The sequence below is a fragment of the Cynocephalus volans genome, chromosome 14, assembly GCF_027409185.1.
Source record: "Cynocephalus volans isolate mCynVol1 chromosome 14, mCynVol1.pri, whole genome shotgun sequence".
Lineage (NCBI taxonomy): Eukaryota > Metazoa > Chordata > Mammalia > Dermoptera > Cynocephalidae > Cynocephalus > Cynocephalus volans.
The window spans coordinates 86,404,483-86,419,928 of NC_084473.1; the positions used below are offsets into that span (position 1 = coordinate 86,404,483).

A 15,446-nucleotide genomic window follows, 5' to 3' on the forward strand; every position below is an offset into this window, starting at 1 on the left:
TTTGATTTTTTCCAGATATGTTATTATTTATTTATAATTTAATTCCATTGTGGTCAGAGAAGACACTATATGTTGATTAATTCTTTTAAATTTAATTGGATTTATTTTATGGCTCAATGTATTGTCTACTTAGGTGAACATGTAATATGTACTTGAAAAGAATAGATATTCTGCCATTATTGGGTGTAGAGTTCTATAAATGTCAATTAGGTCAAAGTGGTTTAGTGTTATTCAGATATTCGATATATTTACTGATTTTTTTCTCTAGTTCTATCAATTGCTGAGAGAAGAATGTTAATATATCCAACTATAATTATGATTCATGTTTTCCTTTAAATTGGTCAATTTTTGTTTAATGTATTTTGAAACTGTACTAGATGTATGCATGTCAATGATACATTTTCCTGATGAATTCACCTTTGTATCATGAAATTTCACTCTTTATCACTTTGCTTTAATGTGTACTTTATCTGACATTAGTATAACAACTTCAGTCTTCTTGTGCTTACTGTTTGCATAACATGTCTTTTTCAAACTATAAGCCTTCAACCTATCTGTGTTTTTGTACTTAACGTGTACCTTTTTTAGATAGCATCTTGTTTTTTATCCACTATGAAAAATCTCTGCCTTTTAATTCTGGTGTTTGGTGCATTTACATTTCATGTAATTATTGATGTGGTTGAATCTAAGCCTACCATTTTATTGTTTATTTTCTATTTATTCCCTTAATTGTTTTATATCTCTGTTCTTCCTTTCCTGCCTTATTTTAGATTAACTGGTTAAATGTTAAAAATTCCGTTTTGATTCTTCTATTGGCTTTTTATCTATATTTGTGCATTATTGTTAAAAAATTTTTTTTTTTTTTTTGTCTTTTTCGTGACCGGCACTCAGCCAGTGAGTCACCGGCCATTCCTATATAGGATCCGAACCCGCGGTGGGAGTGTCGCCGCGTTCCCAGCGCCGCACTCTCCCGAGTGCACCACGGGCTCGGCCCTTGTTAAAATTTTTTAATGTTTGCACTTGGATCACAATATACATTCTTAATGGATCACAGTGTCCTTTAGAATTAACAGTGTATACATTATATAAAATATAAGATGCTTGAAACCAAAAGGGCCAATTACCAGCTCCTGTCATTTATATTATGGTTGAAATATATATGAGGGGACTTCAGAAAGTTCATTGAAAAATGGAATTAAAAGATAAAAATAAAAAATTTAAAATTTCTTCCTCAGCATAAGCTCCATCAAGTTCAAGATACTTTTGTAAGTAATGATACCAGTCATTTAGTCCATCCCTGAATAACTGGGGGTCCTGAGAATTTAACCATGTCAATGCAGTCTTTTCTACATTATTAACTGAAGAAAAATGGGTGTCTTTTAAGTATTTCTTAACATTAGGAAACAAAAGGAAGTCAGAAGGAGCCAAATCAGGACTGTCGGATGAATGCCTAATAATTTTCTATTGAAATCCCTATAGAATTGCCTTTGTTTGATGAGAGGAATGAGCAGGAGCATTGTTGTGGTGGACAAGACTCCCTGGTGAAGTTCTCCTGGGCATTTTTCTGCTTAAGCTTTGGCTAACTTTCTCCAAACACTCTCAAAATAAGCAGATGTTATTCTTCTTTGGCCCTCCAGGAAGTCAACAAGCAAAATGGCTTAAACATCCCCAAAAACTGTAGCTATGACCTTTGCTCTCAAGCAGTCCACTTTTGCTTTGACTGAACCATGTCCACCTTTTGGTAGCCATGGCTTTGATTGTGTTTCGTCTTCAGGATCACACTGGTAAAGCCATATGTTATGTCCTATTAGAATTCTCTGAAGAAATGCTTCAGGATCTTGATCCCATTTGTTTAAAATGTCCGTGGAACCCTCTGCTCTTGCTGCAGCTGGTCTGGGCATGTCAATTTTTGCTCCCATTGAGCAGAAAGTTTGCTCAACCATAATTTTTCAGTCAGAATTGTATAAAGTGAACCAGTTGAGGTGTCTGGGGTAGCTATTGTTTCCACTGTTAATCCTTGATCCTCTTCAATTAGGGCATGAACAGGATTAATTTTTTTCCTAGAATATTGACGCAGATGTTCTGCCACCACATGCTTCATCTTTAACGTCATCTGGTCCATCCTTAAAATGACTTATCCATTTGTAAACTGCTAATTTCTTTGGTGGGGGACAGGGGCAGCTGGCCAGTACAGGGATTGAACCATGGGCCCTGGTGTTATCAGCACCACACTCTAACCAACTGAGCTAACTGGCCAGCCCTAAATTGCTGATTTCCTTAGGGCATTGCTCTCATAAACTCTTCATAAAGCATCAGTGATTTCACCATTCTTCGACTGAAGCTTCATCATAAATTTGATGTTTGTTCTTGCTTCGATTTTAGCAGAACTTATGTTGTTTTGATAGGGGCTCTTTCAAACTGATGTCTTGTCCTTCTTACCCCAAACTAGACCCTATTCAGACATGTCATAACAAGCTAGTATGAGTTTATTTTAGTATAAAAAAATTTTTTGCAGTTCATGCATAGTTTTTTCATAGTATGCATTTCTATGAATTTTTTGAAGACCCCTCGTATAACCCCATAATGTGATATTATAATTTTTGCTTTAAATAGTCATGTGTGTTTTAAACAAATCCATAGTAAGAATACTTTTTATATTTATGGATGTATTTACAACTTCTGATGCTCTTTATTGCTCTTGAAGACCCAAGTTCCCTTCTGATATTTTCCTTCAGCACGAAGAACATTTGTTAGTATGTTTTGTTTTGTAGGTTCACTGTCAAACAAATTTTTAAAAATATGATTGATCTGCAAGTGCCTCCATCTTGACTTTGTCCCTGAAGGATATTATTGCTAGATACAGAATTCTGGGTTAAGGGTTTTTAAAATTCAGCACTTTAAAGATGTCATTGATCTGTTCTCTGGCCTCTTTTCTTTCTGAAGAGAGGTCAAATTCATTTCCACTATTGTTTTCCTGTATGTAGTGTGCTGTTTCTCTCTGGCTGGTGTCAATGTTATATTTGTATCTTTAGACCTCTGCAGGTAAGGCATGCCTAGGTGTGGTTTTCTGAATACTTACTGTGGTTAGAGTTCACTTAGCTTCTTGAATTTACAAATTTGTATCTTTAACCAAATTTGGGGAGTTTGAACCACTATTTAGACAAATAAATTTTCTGCTCCATTTTCCTTTATTTGCTGTATTTTCTGGGTTTTTTGTTTGTTTGTTTGTGTGTTCTGGCTGGCCAGTATGGAGATCTCAGCTCATGACTTAGATGTTATAAGGCTGTGCTCTAACCAGCTCAGCTAACTGACCAGATGACTCAGTTTCCGTTTTTTAAAAAATACTTTTCTCTGTTGAGATTTCCTATTTGTTCATTTATTACAGACATTTTTTTTTCTTTAAGGACTTGCATAGTTATAACTATAGTTTTAAAATACTTTTTTGTAAATTTATCATCGGTATCCTCTCATATTCACTAATTGATTGTCTTCTGAGTATGGATCACTTTTTCTGGTTTACTGGTATGCCTAGTTATGTTGGATTGTATCCAGGGATTGTGAATGATATGTTGTAGATGCTCCTTATTCTGTTATGTTACTCTGAATATAACTTTTTAAATTGAGCTATAATTCACATATTTTCTGACTAATTTCTTTCATTTAGAATGTTTTCAAGAATTATCCATGTTGTAGCATTTACCAGTACTTTGTTAATTTTTATGGCTGAATAATATTCAATTGAATGGATATACCACATTTAGTTTATCCATTCATCAGCTGATGAATATTTGGGTTGTTTACAATTTATGACTATTATGAATAATTCTACTATGGGCATTCATGTACAACTTTTTGTGTGGACACCTGTTTTTATTTCTCTTAAGTTTATACCTGGGAGTGGAATTGCTGAGTCATATGGTAACTCTTTAATTATTTGCTGAACTGTCAGACTGTTTCCCCAAAGGGCTGTACCATTTTACTTCTCACCAGCAGTTTAGCAGGGTTTCAATTTCTCTATATCTCCAACAACATTGGTTATTTTCCTTTTCTGTTATTTTTATTGCTATAGCCATGTTAGTTGGTGCAAAGTGGAATCTCATTGTGGTTGTGATTTGCATTTCCCTTATGATTAACGATGTAGAGCACCTTTTCATGTACTTGTCAGTTGTCCTTGGTAAAATGTCTATTCAGAACTTTTTCCATTTCTTTGGTTGGATTATTTGTCCTTTTATTATTAAGTTGAAGGAGTTCTTTATATGGTCTACATACAAGTACCTTATCAGGTATGTGACTTGCAAATAGTTTCTCCCATTCTGTGGATTGATTTTTCATTTTCTTGTTGGTGTCTTTTGAAGCACAAAAGTTTTTAATTTTGACAAAGCTCAATTTACCTGTTCTTTTGCTTGTTGCTCATGCTTTTGGTGTCATGTTTAAGAATCTTTTGCCAAATCCAAGGTCATTAACATTTATCCATATATTTTTTTCTTAGAGTTTTAAGAAACTACCTTGTATGTTTAATTAGGTCTTTGATCCATTTTGAGTTAATTTTTGTGTATATTGTTAGGTAAGATTCTTGCTTCATTTTTTGACATGTGCTATGCAGTTGTCCCAGCACCATTTGTTGAAGAGACTATCCTTTCCCCATGAATTATCTTGGCACCTTTGTTGAAAATCAATTGACCATAGATGTATGGGTTTATTTCTAGGCTCTCAATTATATTCCATTGATCTATATGTCTATCCATGTGCCAGTACCAGACTGTCTTCATTACAGTTGCTTTTATAATAAGTTTTGAGAATGAGATGTGTGAGTCCTGCTACTTAGTTCTTTTTCAAGATTATTTTGGCTATTCTGGTTCTCTTGAAATTCCATAAGTGTTTTAGAATCAGCTTCTCAATTTCTACTCAGTTTCTTCTCAAGTCAGGTGGGATTCTTATAAGGATTGCATTATCAGGATCTGTAGATCAATTTGGAGACTATTGCCATCTTAATAATGTTAGGTCTTCTAATCCATGAACACGGAATTTTTTTCAATGCATTTATATTATATTTAATTTCTTTGAATGATGTTTTGTAGTTTTCAGTGTACCAGTTTTGCACTTATTTGGTCAGAATTATACTTAAATATTCTATTCTTTTTGATGCTATTGGAAATGGATCTTTTGAACTTTCATTTCTGGATTATTCATTTCAGATGTGTAGAAATCTGATTGATTTCTGCATATCGATTATAATAAAAACAGTTTGAAATATGACAAGAATTACCAAAAAGTGACACAGAGACATGAAATGAGCACAGACTATTGGAAAAATGGCACCAATAAACCTGTTTAATGCAGAGTTGTCACAAATCTTCAACTTGTAAAAAACATTGTATCAGCAAAGTGCAATAAAGCAAAGCACAGTACAAAGAGATGTGCCTAAATATCTTTATACATTATGTGCCCATCAACTTAGATTTATAATTATTTCTTTAATGCAGATTTTTAAAAAATCTGATGAGAGCAAAAAATAGTTTTAAACAAAAAATATATTTATACTGTATTTTATATTTACCTACACTATTACCTCTACTGTACTATTTATTTCTTCATATGGATGCAGGTATATGTTCAGTGTTCTTTCATTTCAGCCTGAGGGACTTCCTTTAGTATTTCCTGCAGGGTAGGACTACTAGCAACACATTCTCTCAGTTTTTATTTATCTGAAATTTCTTGATTTTCCCTTCATTTTGGATGGATAGTTTGCCTGGATATAGCATTCTTGGCTGACAGTTTGTTTTCCTCAGTACTTTGGATATGTCATCCCATTGTCTTCTTGCCTCCATGGATTTGGAAGAGAAATCAGTTGTTAATCTTATTGAGGCTCTCTCCTATGTGATGAGTCCCTTCTCTCTTGTTGCTGTCAAAATTCTGTCTTAGGCTTTGGCTTTTGACTATTTGATTATGATGTGTTTCAGTATAAATCTCTATGAGTTTATCTTGCTTGGAGTTTGCTGATCTTCCTGGTTGTGTAAATTAATGGTTCTCATCAAATTTGGGGAGCTTTCAGACATTATTTCTTCAAATATTTTTCTTCATCTTTCTCTGCTCTCCTTCTGGTACTCCTATAATTTCTACATTCATATGCTTGATGTTGTCCCTCAGGTCTCTGAGACTGTTCATTTTCCTTCGTTTTATTTTCTTTCTGTTCCTCAGACTGGACAATCTCAATTCACCTATATTCAAGTTCACTGCTCTTTCTTCTGCCTATCACATCTGCTCTTGAGCCTCTCAAACACATTTTTTATTTCAGTTATTATATTGCTCAAGACCAGAGTTTTCATTAGGCTCGTTTTTATAATTGCTATCCCTATACTGATATTCTGTATTTGGTGAGACATTGTTTTCATATTTTACTTCCATAGACATGGTTTCTTTTAGCTCATCAAACATATTTAAAATAGCTTATTGAAAGTTCTTGTCTCGTAAGTCCAACATCTGGTCTTTCTCAGGAACATTTTGTTTTATTTGCTTTTTTCTCCCCCCTGTGTATGGACTGATTGTTTTCTTGTTTCTTTGCCTGTGTCTTCTTTTCTTTCTTTCTTTTTTTCTTTTTCTTTCTTTTTTCTTTTTTTTTTGGTGAAAACTGGACATTTTAGGTAATAAAATGCAGTAACTCTGAAAATCAGATTCTTCTCCTTCCCCAGGTTTTGTTGTTGTTGCTACTTGTTGTAGCAGTTTTGTTTATTTAGTGACTTCTCTGAACTAATTCTGTAAAGTCTGTGCTTTTTGTAATATGTGGCCATGGAAGTCTCGACTCGGTTATCTAGTGGTTAGCCAATTATTGGCCAGAGATTTCCTTGAACTCTTGGAACCAATAAATTTCCCAGTCTTTGCCAAAATGCTTTTGTGTGTGGTGGAGCACGCCTTTGACCCTCATTCACGCAGTTTATGACTCTGCCTTACCCTTCATGTCCTGCATGTGGTTTTGCTGAGTGTGTGCAAAGTCCTCTTGCATACGTGTGGCCTTTTAGATACATCAGAGGTTTTCAATGCCCTTGTGGTTATCTCATTCTTTAGTTTTCCCTCTTAAGGTTTTTGGTGAGTCAACTGTTTGCTTTGTTATTAATTGCCTCAGACAGCTGCAACATTAATACATGTGTCTGTGAGTGTTTTTAACAAGCATCCCTTGGAGAGAGGCCTTCAGCATTGGGAAAGCTGTGAATCAGGTCAAATAAAGACAAGCCTTTCTAGTGGATGTTCTAGGGAACCACCAGACAAATCAAATAGTGACAATTCTTTGGGAATAAGGCTTTGAAAAAACTTCAACTTTTTGTCCCCTACAGTACTAGGAATATGGGCCATTATCTTTCAAGGCTATTGCTGAGCTGGGGAGCAGGGCAAGGAGCCAAGACAAGTTAAAAACACCACAGTGCTTGCTGTTCTTACTGAGATTCAGCATTTTTTTTTTTTTTTTTTTTTTGAGTAAATGCTCCTTGGGTTACTCTAAGACTGGTTAATTTCCAAAGCTCTGAAAAAATTGATTCTAAAAGTCTTTACCAGTTTTTTTTATTTTTTTAAATAAAGGGGCAAGCTTTCAGAGGTCCTTAGTATGCCATTTTCTCTGATATACAGCCCCCCAGGCCCCCATCCCATTGCTTGTTTTTTTAAGCAAGCGATTTACTTGGTTGAAACCAAGCTCCAAACTTTGTCTTGTGTGGGTGTTAGCAGACCCTAAGTTCCACTCTTTTAGCTTTAGATGGGTTGCACAGAGTCTGCACCATACACACATAGTTCAGGGTGAGCCAGTGATTTGGGAAGTTTATACATAGAAGTTGGTGCTTACCTTCTTCGGCTCTTTTAATCTGTTTGGGCTGCTATATAAAATAAAATACCATACACTGAGTGGCTTAAACAACAAACATTTATTTCTCTTCACAGATCTGGAGATTGGAAAGTTCAAGATCAAGGCACTGGCAGATTTGGTGTCTGGTGAGGTCTGCTTTCTAGTTCATAGATGGTGCCTTTTCACTGTGTCCTCACATAGCAAGAGAGTTCTTGGGGGTCTTTTTTATAAGGGTACTAATCTTATTCATGGGAGCTCCACCTCATGACCTAATCACTTCCCAGAGGCCCCACCTAACTATCACATTGGGGGTTAGGGTTTCAAGATATGAATTGGGGGGGTCACAAACATCCAGTCCATAATTCTTCTTCAGTAATTCTTCTTTTACTTCCCAGCTGCTGTAATTCTTCTGATATCTATCTTCCAGTTTTTCAAACCAGTGAAATAGCTGATTTTATATCTGAGTTTAATCTCCCCACTTGGCACAAAGTAGGGCCTGCTATCAGTGTAAAAGTCATACAAATGGGAAATTCACCCAATGTAGTTTATTTCACCCAAGGATTGAGTTCCCTTCAGCATCTCCCTGCTTCTTGTCTCTCCAATGTCTTCGGGTAGCTATTATCTAATTTTCTCTAGAGTTGTCATCTGTGGGAGGGGTTGGTCCAATACAAGTTACTTCTCCATTATCAGAACTTGAAATCTGCAGCTGTGCTGTATCAGAATAAATTCATTATTTATGTAAAAAGCAAGTGTTTAGTGAAAAGACCAATTTGTTCATTCTCCTGTTCATACAGATGTCTAAAATAATTCTTTGGATGGATATACGTTAATGCCCAAACTTTCTTTTTTTTTTTAAAAGAAAGATACAATTTATGAATTAGGATGTTTTATTTTCAGTATTTTCAGTGGCACTGAAATGAAATAGACACTGTTGCCAACTCTCTGGATTCCACTATCCCAAAGAAATCTCCACTTATCAAATTAAGAAGCAGAGAATCAGAATTATGACTCTTTGTGTAGAGACAAGAATTTGGGGCCTGAAAGGTGAGACGAGAAAGTCACATGAAATGTGGTAGCATGGGGGAACCAAAGCAGATAAAGTGTATTTCAAGTTTTGATGCGGATTTCACCCCTCCTGTGGTATCTGTCTCCCTCTGACCCCAAGGACCAGAGGTGAGAAAAACAAACTAGGAAACAGGTTTTGACGCTGGTCTGAGGGAGCTGTGGCCAGGGAAGCTTTTCTGGTCCTCCGTCTTCTTGTCTGTAAAATGATCTCAGAGGCTCCTTCCAGCTTTAAAGTTCTAGTTCTGAGGGAGACTAAAAATATACCAAAATAACTGTTTGGCCAGGATAGTGGTACTGTGAAAAATTTTAAAGATTTTTTTCTCTTTCATCCCCAAATTTACTTAATGGCATTTAGTGAGTAAAAGTAAACTTACAAATTTTTTAAAGGCAAGAATTAGAGACCAAAAATATTGAGATTAGAACTCTTCAGAGACATGACTTTGGCACCACCTGCTGGATCACTTTGATATTTTTCCTGTACATAAACTTTCATGGCAACTTATCTTTTTTGCGCAATGATTATAAGGAACTATTGTCAAAATTATTTACATCTGAATTCAGAACCAGGCCAGCCTATGTTAATGGAACTTGCCCAGGGTAACTTCATTTTCACACGAATAAATCAGTCCTAGAATGTGTTTGAATTTCACATCGAGTTTACTTCCACTGTCTCAGTCTTTCACATCAACCTTAGCTGCCTTACGAAGGCACATGCACCGGGTGGTTTAGACACACACAAGCTTACTTACCCCTCAAACAGGCAAACGTATTTGTTAAATGAAACTTCCCCTCTGCCCAGGACTTTGAAGACAACCCTTCAAGGATGACTCCTACCAGTGTTACACCAGCCTTACCACTTGCCGAGAGGGTGGACTTTGGCTAGTTGGTTAACCCCCCTCTGTTTTCTTATCTATAAACATAAATCTTATCAATGTAATTTCCTATCTATAAAGGGAAATGACAGTACCTACCTCACTGGCCACTGTGAGAAAAACTCATAACAAAGCCTGGCACTCTGCATGAACTCCCAACATTCCCTAAGCTGTCATCACGGTTACTACAATAGCCCTTGTATTTCCTTTGGGACTACCCATATTGTCCCTCATCCTACACCCCAAGGCTTTGAGAATGTCCATAAAGAAAATTCTCCATGTTCCATCTACTTATGGCAGAATGGATTTTGTGAACTGAGACTTTCTAGACTTTCTGTTATCATATAGCCTAGTTAAGGCACTGTGATTTCTTACATGTTTATTTTTCAATGTTTACCTTAGAGAATTAGGAAAACATAGAAAGGCAGAAGAGAGGTTAAGTCTCCCATAGTCCATTACCCATAATAATCTGGCAGAGGCATTAGTTGTCCACCCCAATTTACCCTCTCCTTCCATAGAACTAGAGTAGTAGGCAGACATGGGGCTATTGACATTTCCCAGCCTGACTGGCAGCTTGGTGTGGCCATGTGACTAAGCTTTCACCAGTGTGCCAGTGCAAGATGCTCAGAAGAGATGGTCACCACTTGCCGGTCTAGCCCCATCACCACCCCCCCAACCTCTCAGGCTGTCCTTTCCCTTTCTGCTGGTTGACTGCTAATGACAGGCCCCAAGGGATGGCAGGCCCATAAGGAGGGTTGCCCTCCCCACCTTTACACCTACTCCAGATCTTATCACATGAGCAAGAAATAAACTTATATTCAGAAGTCTTAACTTCTGAAAGGTTGGAATCAAGCTGTGATCACAGCCCAGCTGAACGTCAACAGTAACCATGAGTGCCATTTCCACTCAACCCTCTCTATTTTGTTTTTACATAGATAAGAGTTCACTTATAAAAAGTATTTTTATTAAATATTCTTCATGGTAATTAAATGGCTACAGTATTCCATAGATGTTTAGATCGTAATTCACTTCCTAAGCTGGTCTCTAATTTTATCTCTACTTTAATGCTGTAATAAGCATTTTTGTGCAAAAACCCTATTTTGTATTTTAAATCATTTTTAACACATCACCAGAATTGACATTATTCAAAGGCTATACACACATTGTTGAACTGCTCTTCAGAAGATGGGACTAATTACATCACCGTCGCTAATGTGTGCACATTTCATCAGTCTTTATAGGCAAAGAGATTTTACAAATATAGTACACAAACTTAGGTTGATCTGATTTTTTAAAATTTCCCATCTTTTATTTTGCGTTTCTTTATCACTACTGAGGTTGAGCACATTTCCATGTTTAATTAGCTGTACCTCCTCTTTTAAGAATTTTATGTCCTATACAGCACAAATAGATGTAATCAAGAATTAAACATCCAAAATTTCAGAAAGCACTTTATTTAAAAAAAAAAAAATTAAGGCACAAAAATACATCAATTTTTCAAACAAATATCCTTCAAATAGTTATGTCCTACATTCAAAGAAACTTCTTCCAAATTATAGGACAATTTAACCTTTTTAAATAGAAAAATAAAACTTCGTAAACCTCTAACTCTCTCCAAATAAATTAATGTTTTCCTAGTTCTAAAGAAGTTTCCTAATGCAGTATTGAGCTCCTGTATTATAATCTACACTTCCTTAAAAATCTAGTTTTGCCACTTATATTGGATGTTTAGAACTTTAACAAATACATTAAACTTCTTCTTATAAGGCCAGGTGTTTTGTATTGCTTATTGCATGCTATTGATCATACAAAGACACAAGTACCAGAATTAGTGATTTATAATCTCTCAAATTCAAACTAGTCTTGTATAGCCTAGTGCAACAGATTCAAACCTCATTTTAAAAAATACAAAAAATCAACCTTGTATGTACTTTTAAAAATATTTTCAGTCTTGATAATACAGTAGTGCAAACATAATGTACTGTAATATAGGGCAAAATGTGGGTATTTTCAACAGGACATGAAAGATTTAATTATTTTCGTTACAGGAAAAGTATGGAAACATTGTATCTCTCCAGGCTTAAAATATTCACATATTCACCTATTTTTCCTTAATTTTGAAATAAACTACCCTTTAAAGCAGATATTTAAATACTCATGTAACTCAAATCATAAAAATTCCCTTTTAAGCAAATTTCACACATCATATAAATCTAACATGAACTGTGTTACAAGAACACGTAAGCATTTTTACCTAGAAACACATAAAACTGAACCCTTATCCTCAGAATCCTTCATTAATAGAGACCCATCCTGACAGCATCCTAAAAATAAACTGATCTGAGCACCTCAAAGGCCCCGATGACCAGTTTCTGGAAACTCTGTGCAGAGTCAGAGATGACAAGCCATGCAGTGGCCCTGCTGTAACTTCTCCCCAGTGTCCTTCATCTGAACTAAGCTGTGGCTCTAGGGAGTCCTCTCCTGTGTATATGAGAGGCTGAGAAGGTCTTCTACAGGGATGCTCAATGCAGGTCATTAAACATCACAGATGATAGTTATCACTGAAAGTGACAAACATAGCACATGCCCTTCTAGGTACAATATTTTTGATGAGGTTGTTAGGAAGGAATCCTGCTTTCTCTGCATAAAGAAAAAAGTTTGCATTTCAGCCTGTAGCTGAGCTACACAACTAACATCATTTATCCTTCCGGCTGTAGAAAGTGTTTTTGAGGTTATGTCAGAGGCAATTTCCCTTATTATCACACTTACCATCAACTCCCCACTCCTGCACCACTAAATTTGCAGCTCCCTACTAGCTGCAAGCCCAATATTCTGCATTTCAAAATTTGACTAGAGCCATATGGTGAGCTGGGGGTCAATCTGCCTCAAAACTTAGGGAGTGGGGTATTAGATTAAACTGTTAGAAATAAGAAGGCAGTGGTCACCTCCAGCTCTGAAACAACTGGGCTAAGGGCAGAGTTCACCAATACTAGAATAGACATAAATGCTGGGAAACACGGTGGGAGGGAGTGAGCCCATTATTCCAGCAGAAACTGAAGGAATGGCATCCACAACTGTTAAATGAGACATTCTTTTCCTAGCAAGGATGTCCCAAAGCAATGGCATCTTGAAAACCACGCCTTTCTCAGTAATGTTTGCCCACACTGTCCACTTTCCAAATGTTCACTATTGAAAACACATTTGCAAGTATCTTTCAAGAGACTATCAGAAATTAATCTTCTTTACTAACTTCTCTAAAATGAATAAATAAGAAATAAATTCAGAAGGTAGGCTTTTGAAAGAAAAAATTTCGTTTTGTGTCTTCACAGTACAAAAAATTAGACATTAATTGTTTGTACTGGTTAAATTAATTGTTTGTACTGGTTAAGATTTAATAATTTCTCAATCAAAATTCTTTGAAGTCATTCTCAATTCACAAGGTTAGAACTCCTTCAAAGAATGCGCTGGCCGGAGTGTGGCACTGGGAACACCAAGGTCAAGGGTTTAGAACCCCATACCGGCCAGCTGCCAAAAAGAAAAGACATGCAAGATTCTAACTTTAATTACCATAATTAATTACTATTCTAAATGTCCATAGCCCTGTATCTTTGGTCACGAAAGCAGCAAACACATTTTCGTCACACTACATTCAACTGCCTTTCAGGTTTAGAACATTCTACATTTTTAAAAACATAGTAAAACAAAAGATTGCAAATTACACATTACAAATATATAATGTAACAAAATAAGGTATAAAACATAATTGAAGGTTAAGAAACTAACTACAAGATTAGCAGTGATGGACCATGCAGTTAAATATATATTTTTATTATGAAATGGAATATGCCAAGATTATGTAAAAGACAGTTCTAGTTTCTACAAGGTTCACCAGTATGAGTCTCCCAGCTTGCCCAGTAGGAAGTGCTCTGGGGAGCCATGTGGCCAGGTGTCTACCACCTGCCCCCAGCAGATTCAGCAGCAGCACATGTACACACAGCACGAGTGAGGGGACACTGGCAGAGCAAATCTTTGGAAGTGACCATCAAGACTTCTCTCTCTGTGTTCCCCTGAGCTCAGAGAATACCTACTCCATCATTTGATGTGCATGGTGGTACTTACAAACAAGGGCTTTGTGCAGACAAAAAAAAGAGGAAAAAATTAAACATGTAAACACATCCATGTTTCAACATTAACCAAGTTTTACTTAATATCAAATCACTTCAGTATAAAAGTCAAAAAAATTATTATTGCACCTAGGATATATAAACCCAAGAGATGGAGACACGGATATACTACACTTCAGCAGAATAATCTATCTCAAAGGTAAGTGGAAAAAACAGTAGGAGTGCTTATTTAAATTCTTTTTTTAAATCTGGAATTGTCATATTTTCCAGAGAAAAGAAAGTGAAGACAAGTCCACAAGCCCGCCACGTGTCACCAAAGAGGCATTTGTGCATGTATCTTCATAATACTTCTCTCAGATTATTCACAAATCTAGGCCATTCGATGGACAATAAACTGACATTCAAGAGTCTGCTCTAAAAGGATTACAAAATCCTCCCACCACCTAAATCCTTCGTTTCCAAGATAACACAATAAAAACTTATTTTGCCATATCCAAACAACACTCTTTCAGTCTTGATGAAGGACAGTCCTTCACCATTAACTAGGTTTCACTGATGTGGGTTCCAATCACATTATCTTTTCTGAAGAGAACATTTTTTCAGCCATTTCAGATCTGGTCATGATTTCCTGGGGAAAAACAAAAAAAAGATGATGATGACATGTCAGAATGTTGATGCTGCTTCCAGAACCCTAACAAAGTCTTCTAATACTTCAATAGTCACAATTCAATCTTTTCAATAGCCACAGTTCTGGGGAACTGTGTATATCCTGTAATACACAAGGAAGTATCAGATACAGAAAACATAAGCCATGTATAATCCACATTTTCTAATAACACATAGTCAATTTTCGGCTGAGAAGTTCAGAAAACTTCAACTTCCTGCCAGCTAGAAAATATGTCAAGTTCAGAATCTCCAGGGAGAGGCAGAAATGGAGCTAAATGGATTTCTTAGCATAGCTCATCTAGAGATTTGCCTCACCTCACTGGATTAATGTATTTTTGAAATTATAAATGAACTATTTACCAAATGAGTACTTTAAATGCCTTTACGAGTAATTCTACAGTACATATTTCTGTAGAGTTATAAACCTTGAAGTTTAACTGTTTTGTAGCAAGGCCTTCTCAAACCTTCCCATCCTGCTATGCGCAAATCAACACACTGATGCCAAAATCATTTCCTTATCTTTCAGTGAGTACGGCTCGAGCTCCTCCCATCTTCCATAGACCCCATGTAAATGCCTACTTAGCCACCACTAACTTCCCTCTGTCCTTCCTTTGTACGAGCTAACATTCCATGCAGACACCATTTCACTCTTATACTTCAGACTTCTTCCTGCCTTGGGCCACCATTCAATGTCCAGCGAATGCACAACTAATTTTTTCCCCCAAAACTTCCCTAAATCTACATCCTCTATTTTAATGTCCTACTTAGTAAAGAAGATAGAAATTTTATTTAGTACTCCAGCAAAATATCTACAAGTATCAGAGATTAATTTAGATAAACTGCAATCTTAAAATCTTCTAAACTCTTATCTATATACAAGATCTTCGAAAA

The 15,446-nt window shown here is 36.1% G+C and overlaps 1 protein-coding gene and 1 non-coding gene across 4 annotated transcripts in view; both read right to left on the bottom strand.

The window, feature by feature from the left end:
• Positions 1 to 2,182: 2,182 nt before the first annotated feature.
• TRNAI-GAU (transfer RNA isoleucine (anticodon GAU)) lies at positions 2,183 to 2,256 on the bottom strand. Its single transcript has one exon. It is a non-coding gene; the product is annotated as a tRNA-Ile (tRNA).
• A 9,041-nt stretch (positions 2,257 to 11,297) lies between these two features.
• Positions 11,298 to 15,446, bottom strand: part of TMEM87B (transmembrane protein 87B) — a 52,850-nt gene continuing 48,701 nt past the window's right edge. For all 3 annotated transcript variants that reach the window (XM_063078011.1, XM_063078012.1, XM_063078009.1), the window contains exon 19: positions 11,298 to 14,517. In XM_063078011.1, the coding sequence (XP_062934081.1) occupies positions 14,458 to 14,517 (60 nt within the window). In that variant the 3' untranslated portion in view covers positions 11,298 to 14,457. The remainder of the gene's footprint in view (positions 14,518 to 15,446) is intronic.